The 11,344-nt window shown below is 44.8% G+C and overlaps 1 protein-coding gene across 1 annotated transcript; it reads left to right on the forward strand.

Annotated features, from left to right (window-relative positions):
- Nucleotides 1–1,186: 1,186 nt before the first annotated feature.
- On the forward strand, nt 1,187–11,166 carry LOC116679342 (beta-arrestin-1; the record flags this gene model as incomplete). Its single annotated transcript, XM_032509009.1, is given in 6 exon segments — nt 1,187–1,563; nt 7,801–7,831; nt 8,351–8,411; nt 8,862–8,906; nt 9,656–9,852; nt 11,127–11,166. Coding segments are annotated over 6 exon segments (394 nt in total), but the record flags the coding sequence as incomplete, so codon positions are not given.
- Between the last annotated feature and the right edge of the window lie 178 nt (nt 11,167–11,344).

Genomic DNA, 11,344 nt, shown 5'->3' on the forward strand with positions numbered 1-11,344 from the left:
ACAACATGAAGACAACATGAGGACAACATGAGGACAACATGAAGACAACACGAAGACAACATGAGGGCAACATGAGGACAACATGAAGACAACATAAGGGCAACATGAGGACAACATGAAGACAACATGAAGACAACATGAGGACAACATGAAGACAACATGAGGACAACATGAAGACAACATGAGGACAACATGAGGACAACATGAAGACAACACGAAGACAACACGGAGGCAACATGAGGACAACATGAAGACAGCATAAGGGCAACATGAGGACAACATGAAGACAACATGAAGACAACATGAGGACAACATGAAGACAACATGAAGACAACATGAGGACAACATGAAGGCAACATGAGGACAACATGAAGACAGCATAAGGGCAACATGAAGACAACACGAAGACAACACAAAGGCAACATGAGGACAACATGAAGACAACACGAAGACAACACGAAGGCAATATGAGGACAACATGAAGACAACACGAAGACAACACGAAGGCAACATGAGGACAACATGAAGACAACATGAAGACAACATGAGGACAACATGAAGACAACATGAGGACAACATGAGGACAACATGAAGACAACATGAGGACAACATGAAGACAACACGAAGACAACATGAGGACAACATGAAGACAACATGAGGACAACATGAAGACAACATGAGGACAACATGGGGACAACATGGGGACAACATGAGGACAACATGGGGACAACATGAGGACAACATAAAGACAACATGAAGACAACATGAAGACAACATGAAGACAACATGAAGACAACATGAGGACAACATGAAGACAACATAGGGACAACATGAGGACAACATGAAGACAACATGGAGGGATGAAGGAAGGGAGAGAAGGATGATAGAGGGGTGGAGGGAGGTCAGAGTCCAGATGATGTTAATGTCACAGACAGAAATAAAACTTGTCTTCTGGCTGTTTAACACATTTATTATTAGTCTGTCTGACGGGGGGGGGGGGGGGGGGGATAGATTTTTATTAATATATATATACATATGTGTATAGATATGGTGGGGTTAATTACCCATAAATCTTAGAGAGGAGGGGGGGCATTTAACTGTCTACAGAGAGAGAGATAAAGGAGAGAGAGAGAGAGAGTGATGGAGAGAGAGAGAGATAAAGGAGAGAGAGAGGGAGAGAGAGAGAGAGATAAAGGAGAGAGAGAGGGAGAGAGAGAGAGAGAGGAGGAGCAGAGTCGTGTTTTTCCTCCCGCTGGAGAATCTGACGGCACGACGACGCCTTCCTGAGAGAGAGGGAGAGAGGGGAGAGAGAGTGAGAGAGAGAGGGAAAGCGAGGGAGAGAGAGAGAGGGAGGAAAGCGAGGGAGAGAGAGAGAGAGAGGGAGAGAGAGGGAGAGAGGGGGAGAGAGAGAGAGAGAGAGGAGAGAGGGGGAGAGAGAGAGAGGGAGGGAGAGAGAGGGAGAGAGAGAGGAAGACATCCTCCTCTCAGTTTCCACGGTGACGGCATCCCTCCTCCATCATTTCTCCGTCTCCGGCTGCTCAGGATGGGAGATAAAGGAACACGGTAAGATTCAAACGCTCCAACCTTTATACACACACCTCACATACACACACACAACACACACACACACACACTCAGATACACACACACACACACCACACACACACACACACACACACACACACACACACTCAGATACACACACACACACACACACACACACACACACACCACACACACACACACACACACTCACAAATATACATACACAAACAGAGACATACATGTCTCTGTTTGTGTATGTTTGTGAGTGTGTGTGTATATATGTGTGTGTGTGTGTCTGTGTGTATATCTGAGTGTGTGTGTGTGTGTGTGTGTGTGTGTGTGTGTGTGTGTGTAATATTACATAACATTCTGTCAGAATCTTTGCGGTGACGTCGGATGCTCTAATGTCTCGTTAAAGGGCTTTTATTTTGATGGTGCACACAGACAGGAAACAAGGAGACCCAAGAAATGTAATCCATTACTCTAATTACTCCATTACTCCATTTTTCCAATTACTCCATATCTCCACCAGACTCCATCTAAATAATCACTACTTTTAGTGTGTGTAGAGCAGCATATCTCCACCAGACTCCATGTAAATAATCACTACTTTTAGCGTGTATAGAGCAGCATATCTCCACCAGACTCCATGTAAATAATCACTACTTTTAGCGTGTATAGAGCAGCATATCTCCACCAGACTCCATCTAAATAATCACTACTTTTAGCATGTATAGAGCAGCATATCTCCACCAGACTCCATGTAAATAATCACTACTTTTAGCATGTATAGAGCAGCATATCTCCACCAGACTCCATGTAAATAATCACTACTTTTAGCGTGTATAGAGCAGCATATCTCCACCAGACTCCATGTAAATAATCACTACTTTTAGCATGTATAGAGCAGCATATCTCCACCAGACTCCATGTAAATAATCACTACTTTTAGCGTATATAGAGCAGCATATCTCCACCAGACTCCATGTAAATAATCACTACTTTTAGCGTGTATAGAGCAGCATATCTCCACCAGACTCCATGTAAATAATCACTACTTTTAGCGTGTATAGAGCAGCATATCTCCACCAGACTCCATGTAAATAATCACTACTTTTAGCATGTATAGAGCAGCATATCTCCACCAGACTCCATGTAAATAATCACTACTTTTAGCGTGTATAGAGCAGCATATCTCCACCAGACTCCATCTAAATAATCACTACTTTTAGCGTGTATAGAGCAGCATATCTCCACCAGACTCCATGTAAATAATCACTACTTTTAGCATGTATAGAGCAGCATATCTCCACCAGACTCCATGTAAATAATCACTACTTTTAGCGTGTATAGAGCAGCATATCTCCACCAGACTCCATGTAAATAATCACTACTTTTAGCATGTATAGAGCAGCATATCTCCACCAGACTCCATGTAAATAATCACTACTTTTAGCGTATATAGAGCAGCATATCTCCACCAGACTCCATGTAAAATAATCACTACTTTTAGCATGTATAGAGCAGCATATCTCCACCAGACTCCATGTAAATAATCACTACTTTTAGCGTGTATAGAGCAGCATATCTCCACCAGACTCCATGTAAATAATCACTACTTTTAGCGTGTATAGAGCAGCATATCTCCACCAGACTCCATGTAAAATCACTACTTTTAGCATGTATAGAGCAGCATATCTCCACCAGACTCCATGTAAATAATCACTACTTTTAGCGTGTATAGAGCAGCATATCTCCACCAGACTCCATGTAAATAATCACTACTTTTAGCGTGTATAGAGCAGCATATCTCCACCAGACTCCATGTAAATAATCACTACTTTTAGCGTGTATAGAGCAGCATATCTCCACCAGACTCCATGTAAATAATCACTACTTTTAGCGTGTATAGAGCAGCATATCTCCACCAGACTCCATGTAAATAATCACTACTTTTAGCGTGTAAAAAGCCAACTTATTTCTACATGTAAATCGGTAAAGTAAGTGTTTACTTCCACCAACAATAGAGTTGTGATGCTTGGAAAAGTATAGAGAAGACCAAAAACTGCTTTTCATAGTTTTATTTGGTTTCTGTCAACTTTGAATGAAGTGTGTGTTACGATGATAAAATGACTGTTTATTTACATGGAGTCTGGTGGATTTTAGCGAGGCGAGCCTTAGCAATACAACATATTTTATAACCCCGGTTTTAATTTTAGATGCGTACTGTATATATAGTGTAGACATTTCCAGATGCGCCCCTGCCGCTCTGTATGTCTGAGCGATCTCTGGACTCGTTCGTATTCTCCAGACGCGGTGGCTGCTAACGGCGAGCACACAGCGAGAGCTTCAGGGACATGTTGTTGCGTTCATGACCGGTAGGAACCAGCGGGACGCCACGTTTCACCGGCTCGCCTTCCCCGAGTCAACGCTTCAACTCTGCAGACGCACACCCGACCGACGTTTTCCACACGTGTTGGCGGCATCGGTTTAGATTTTTAGTTAGACCCTGAACGCCTCGTGTCCCTGAATACCTTGTGTCGGCCCCTGAACGCCTCACGTTGGCCCCTGAACGCCTCATGTTGGCCTTTGACTGCAAAGGCAGCAGTTGAATTGCAGCAGTTCAAATCAAATGCAGTAATCTGGTTAAAAAGAAAGATTAAGAATACGTATGAGTACGAATTCATGTGCCCATTAAATAATGGACCCTGTCAGACCATGAATGCCTCATGTGCTGGCCCCTGAGCGCCTTTTGTCAGCCCCTGAACACCTCATGTGCTGGCCTCTGAATGCCGCGTGTGCCAGGCCCCTGAACAACCAGTGTTGGCCCCTGAACGCCTCATGTGCTGGCCACTGCATGCCTTGTATCAGCCCCTCAATGCCTCATGTACTGGCTCCTGAATGCCTTGTATCAGCCCCTGAATGCCTCATGTGCTGACCCATGAATGCCTCATGTGCTGACCCCTGGATGCCTTTTATCAGCCCCTGAATGCCTCATGTGCTGACCCATGAATGCCTCATGTGCTGACCCCTGAATGACTCATGTCCTAACGCCTGATGCCTTGTATCAGTCCCTGAATGCCTCATGTCCTGACCCCTGAATGCCTTGTATCAACCCCTGAATGCCTCATGTGCTGGCCCCTAAATGCCTTGTATCAGTCCCTGAATGCCTCATGTGCTGGCCCCTAAATGCCTTGTATCAGCCCCTGAATGCCTCATGTGCTGACCCCTAAATGCCTTGTATCAGCCCCTGAACGCCTCATGTGCTGACCCCTGAATGACTCATGTCCTAACGCCTGATGCCTTGTATCAGCCCCTGAATGTCTCATGTGCTGACCCCTGTATGCCTTGTATCAGCCCCTGAACGCCTCATGTGCTGGCCCCTGAATAATGCCTTCTATCAGCCCCTGAATGCTTCATGTGCTGGCCCCTGAATGCCTCATGTCGACCCATAAACTGAAGCAGTTCAAATCAAATACAGTAATCTGGTTAAAAGAACGATGAGAGTACGAATTAATGTTTCCCTTTATTAACACGTTGTCCCTGAATGCCTCAATGTCAGGCCCTTGAACGACGGTCCATGAATGCCTCATGTCGGCCCCTGAACGCCTTGTGTCAGACCCTGAACGCCTCATGTGCTGGCCCCTGAATGCCTTGTGTCAGACCCTGAGTGCCTCATGTGCTGGCCCTTGAACGACAGGTGTCGGCCCCTGAACGCCTCATGTGCAGGCCCCTGAACACCTCATGTGCAGGCCCCTGAATGCCTCATGTGCTTGCCCCTGAACTCCTCATGTCGGCCCCTGAATGCCTTGTGTCAGCCCCCAAACCCCTCGTGTCAGTCCCTGAACGCCTCGTGTGAGACCCCAAACGCCTGTGTACTGACCCCTGAACGCCTCGTATCAGCCCCTAAACGACTCGTGTCAACCCCCGAAGTGTTGGCCCCTGAACGCCTCGTGTCGGGGGAGTCTTCAGGAGGCGAGCGGCAGATATTGATCCGTCCGTTAGAGTTTCAGATCGATCTCAAGCTTTCAGAAACTCCACATCTCCACATCCATTAAAACATTCAGCTAATGTGAAGGCTTTTATCACCGTTCATTCAGGGGCGCCTGTGAACGCACCGTGACCTCTGGTGTAAATCTCACAGTGTCTAACTGTTTTAATGTTACACAGGATAGTACTGTATCTGCAGAATGTTGTAGATTACAGGACATTACTGTTAATCGCAGTGCAGTAAAATACAGGATAGTACTGTAAAAACACAGTAGTTTACAGGATAGTACTGTGAAAACAGTAATTTACAGGATAGTGCTGTAAAAACACAGTAGTTTACAGGATAGTGCTGTAAAAACACAGTAGTTTACAGGATAGTACTATAAAAACACAGTAGTTTACAGGATAGTACTGTAAAAACACAGTAATTCACAGGATAGTGCTGTAAAAACACAGTAGTTTACAGGATAGTGCTGTAAAAACACAGTAGTTTACAGGATAGTACTGTAAAAACACAGTAGTTTACAGGATAGTACTGTCAAAACACAGTAGTTTACAGGATAGTACTATAAAAACACAGTATTTTATAGGATAGTACTGTAAAAACCCAGTAGCTTACAGGATAGTGCTGTAAAAACCTAGTAGTTTACAGGATAGTACTGTAAAAACACAGTGGTTTACAGGATAGTACTGTAAAAACACAGTAGTTTACAGGATACTACTTTAAAAACACAGTAGTTTACAGGGTAGTACTATAAAAACACAGTAGTTTACAGGATAGTACTGTAAAAACACAGTAGTTTACAATATAGTACTATAAAAACACAGTAGTTTACAGGATAGTACTGTAAAAACACAGTAGTTTACAGGATACCACTTTAAAAACACAGTAGTTTACAGGGTAGTACTATAAAAACACAGTAGTTTACAGGATAGTACTGTAAAAACACAGTAGTTTACAGGATAGTACTATAAAACACAGTATTTTAGAGGATAGTACTGTAAAAACCCAGCAGCTTACAGGATAGTACTGTAAAAACAGTAGTTTACAGGATAGTACTGTAAAAACCCAGTAGTTTACAGGATAGTACTGTAACTTTACGGTGAAAGGGTTTACAGTATAGAAAGAAAATTACAATATATATAAATACTGTATGCACATAGTTTTATGTTTTATTTACAAATAAGATAAGGTAAGTAAATATGTAAATATGTATATAAATATACACATATAAGACAAGATCAAGGTTTTAATATATATTTTTAATTTATGTGATGTTTTTGTCTTTTATTTGGGATATTTTGTGTCTTGCTGATGTATTTATGTTGTATTAGTATTATTATTATTACTGTTATTATGATTATATCTATAATAATTATTGGTATTATTATTGAAGTGAAGGCCTGATTGCAGACGCAGGCGAGCAGTAATGGCGCTGAGAGAACTCCCATGAGCCTCGGCGGTTTCCTGTAAGCTGAGAGCTAATGGAGCCGCGGCGGCTAATTTATGACAGGATCAACACGGAGGAGAAGAAGAGAGGGAGGAAGAGGAGGAGGGAGGGGGGAGGAAGAGGAGGGAGGGGGGAGGAAGAGGAGGAGGGGAGAGAGGGAGAAAGAGAGGGAGGAAGAGAGGAGGGAGGAAGAGGAGGAGGGAGAGAGGGAGAAAGAGAGGGAGGAAGAGGAGGAGGGAGAGAGGGAGAAAGAGAGGGAGGAAGAGGAGGAGGGAGGAAGAGGAGGAGGGAGAGAGGGAGAAAGAGGAGGAGGAGAGAGGGAGGAAGAAGGGGAGGAAGAGGGGGAGGGAGAGAGGGAGGAAGAGGGGGAGGAAGAGGGGAGAAATAGAGGGATGATGAGCTTTAGAGAAGAGGAAAGCAAGAGGAAGAGGAGGATGAAAAGAGGATGAAGAGGGGGAGGAAGAGGAGGAGGGAGAGAGGAGGGGGAAGAAGGGGAGTAAGAGGGGGAAGATGAGGAGGAGGAAGAGGGGGTGGGATGAAGGGAGGAAGAGGAGGAGGGAGAGAGGAAGGAAGAAGGGGAGGAAGAGGGGGAGGATGAGGAGGAGGAAGAGAGGGATGATGTCTGACAGCTGTAGAGGGAGGAAGAGGAGTAGGGAGGGGGGAGGAAGAGAGGATGAAGAGGGGGAGGAATTAGTATGAACAGAGGATGAACAGAGGGATGTTTTTTGCTGTGATGACGAAGTTTAATAATGTTTCTCTCCCTCCCCCTTCTCCCCCCCCCTCCCCTTCTCCCCCGCTCTCCCCCCCCCCCCAGAGTGTTTAAGAAAGCCAGTCCCAATGGAAAGGTGAGTAACGTCCTCCACCCTCTGAACCTGGAGGGACATGTAACCTGAAACCCTCAGAGACAATACATCAATAAATAAGCAGGGGGGGGGGGGGGGTAGTAGGGTTAATCAATGTCTGTAAAACGGGGGGGGGGGGGGGGGAGGGGGGGACACACATAGAGACCACATCTTCTCTTTGTGAGGTCCCTAAAATATAAACATGTCTCAGGACATAGAGAACATCACAATACACTGTTATTATGACTATGCTAATGTAGCTGACGTTATATACATGGATATGAGCTGTAATTGGCTGATCTCTGAGCTGTGATTGGCTGATCTCTGAGCTGAGATTGGCTGATCTCTGAGCTGCGATTGGCTGATCTCTGAGCTGCGATTGGCTGATCTCTGAGCTGCGATTGGCTGATCTCTGAGCTGCGATTGGCTGATCTCTGAGCTGCGATTGGCTGATCTCTGAGCTGCGATTGGCTGATCTCTGAGCTGCGATTGGCTGATCTCTGAGCTGTGTTACTCCCTCAGCTTACGGTGTATTTGGGGAAGAGGGACTTTGTGGACCACGTGGAGCTGGTGGAGCCCGTCGGTGAGATTAATCTCTCTTAATATATATATATATATATATACATATATACTATACACACACATATATACTGTGTACATAAATATATATACGTGTGCTGTATATATATTTGTACACATATATATATACAGCACATATACACTCACTATACATTTGTTTAGACCTTTTAGCTTTTCTTTTGATGGTAATTGTTGCTTTTTCTGCCGTTTTGTATTGTTTTTCTTATTATTTGTTGTTATTTGTTGTTATTTGTTATTATTTGTTGTTATTTCTTATTATTTGTTGTTATTTGTTGTTATTTGTTATTATTTGTTGTTATTTCTTATTATTTGTTGTTATTTGTTGTTATTTGTTATTATTTGTTGTTATTTCTTATTATTTGTTGTTATTTGTTATTATTTCTTATTATTTGTTATTATTTGTAATTCTTATTCTTATTATCTCCTCCTGCAGACGGCGTGGTCCTCATCGACCCCGAGTACCTGAAGGAGAGGAAAGGTGAGTCTGAACGGAACCCGGATCCTCCTCTTCTTATTCCCAGTTCAAAGGAACCCGGTTCCTCTTTTCTTATTCCCAGATCAAAGGAACCCGGATCCTTCTTTTCTTATTCCCAGATCAAAGGAACCCGGATCCTCTTTTTCTTGTTCCCAGATCAAAGGAAACCAGATCCTCTTTTTCTTGTTCCCAGATCAAAGGAACCCGGATCCTCCTTTTCTTATTCCCAGATCAAAGGAACACTGATCCTCCTTTTGTTATTCCCAGATCAAAAGAACCCGGAACCTCTTTTTGTTGTTCCCAGATCAAAGGAACCTGGTTTCTCCTTTTCTTTTTCCCAGATCAAAGGAACCCGGATCGTTGTTTTCTTATTCCCAGATCAAAGGAACCCGGATCGTTGTTTTCTTATTCCCAGATCAAAGGAACCCGGATCCTCCTTTTCTTATTCCCAGATCAAAGGAACCAGGAACCTCTTTTTCTTGTTCCCAGATCAAAGGAACCCGGATCCTCCTTTTCTTATTCCCAGATCAAAGGAACCAGGAACCTCTTTTTCTTGTTCCCAGATCAAAGGAACCCGGATCCTCCTTTTCTTATTCCCAGATCAAAGGAACCCGGATCCTCCTTTTCTTATTCCAAGACCAAAGAACTAAAGATGTAATGAAGATAGATGTTGTGTGTTCCAGTGTTTGTGACGCTGACGTGTGTTATATAATAGATATATTATAATAGAATAAAGATGTTGTGTGTTCCAGTGTTTGTGACGCTGACGTGTGCGTTCCGGTACGGCCGCGAGGACCTGGACGTGCTGGGCCTGACGTTCCGTAAAGACCTGTTCGTGGCGAACGTTACGGCGTTTCCTCCGCCGGCCGACGAGAAGAAGAACCTCACTCGTCTGCAGGAACGCCTGATCAAAAAGCTGGGAGGACACGCCCACCCCTTCACCTTCCAGGTACGCAGCCATTCATCCATTCATCCATTCATCCATTCATCCATTCATTCATTCATCCATTCATTCATTCATTCATCAAAAAGCTGGGAGGACACGCCCACCCCTTCACCTTCCAGGTACGCAGCCATTCATCCATTCATCCATTCATCCATTCATCCATTCATTCATTCATTCATTCATCCATTCATCCATCCATTCATCAAAAAGCTGGGAGGACACGCCCACCCCTTCACCTTCCAGGTACGCAGCCATTCATCCATTCATCCATTCATCCATTCATCCATTCATTCATTCATTCATTCATCCATTCATCCATTCATCCATTCATCCATTCATCCATCCATTCATCAAAAAGATGGGAGGACACGCCCACCCCTTCACTTCAGGTACGCCAGCACATTCATCCATTCATCCATTCATCCATTCATTCATTCATCCATTCATCCATTCATCCATTCATCCATTCATCCATTCATCCATCCATTCATCAAAAAGATGGGAGGACACGCCCACCCCTTCACCTTCCAGGTACGCAGCCATTCATCCATTCATCCATTCATCCATTCATTCGTTCATCCATTCATCCATTCATCCATTCATTCATTCATCCATTCATCCATCCATTCATCAAAAAGATGGGAGGACACACCCACCCGTTCACCTGTAGGGGGAGCTCTATAGAGAAACCTTTGGGGGGCTCTGTAGAGAAACCTGTAGGGGGAGCTCTATAGAGAAACCTGTGGGGGGCTCTATAGAGAAACCTGTAGGGGGAGCTCTATAGAGAAACCTGTGGGGGGCTCTATAGAGAAACCTGTAGGGGGAGCTCTATAGAGAAACCTGTAGGGGGAGCTCTATAGAGAAACCTGTGGGGGGCTCTATAGAGAAACCTGTAGGGGGAGCTCTATAGAGAAACCTGTAGGGGGAGCTCTATAGAGAAACCTGTAGGGGGAGCTCTATAGAGAAACCTGTGGGGGGCTCTAGAGAAACCGTAGGGGGAGCTCTATAGAGAAACCTGTAGGGGGAGCTCTATAGAGAAACCTGTAGGGGGAGCTCTATAGAGAAAAATGAGGGGGAGCTCTATAGAGAAACCTGTGGGGGGCTCTATAGAGAAACCTGTAGGCGGGGGGGGCTCTATAGAGAAACCTGTGGGGGGCTCTATAGAGAAACCTTGGGGGCTCTATAGAGAAAACTGTGGGGGGCTCTATAGAGAAACCTGCCATAACCTGCGTAGCGCACCTTTAAGAAGATGTGCTTGTGTTCCTTGGTGTTTCCAGATTCCTGTGAACCTGCCGTGCTCCGTGACCCTGCAGCCGGCCCCGAGGACACGGAAGGTAACGCCGTGTACCCTCCCTCAACGCCTCCTTCCTCCTCCACCGAATGCCTCCTTCCCCCACCCCCCATTGACCCCCTCCCTAAAAAACGTGACAGAATGGACCTGTGTGTCTCAGGCCTGCGGAGTGGACTTCGAGGTGTAAAGCTTTCTGTGCAGAAA

The sequence above is a fragment of the Etheostoma spectabile genome, unplaced genomic scaffold, assembly GCF_008692095.1.
Source record: "Etheostoma spectabile isolate EspeVRDwgs_2016 unplaced genomic scaffold, UIUC_Espe_1.0 scaffold00010651, whole genome shotgun sequence".
Classification (NCBI taxonomy): domain Eukaryota; kingdom Metazoa; phylum Chordata; class Actinopteri; order Perciformes; family Percidae; genus Etheostoma; species Etheostoma spectabile.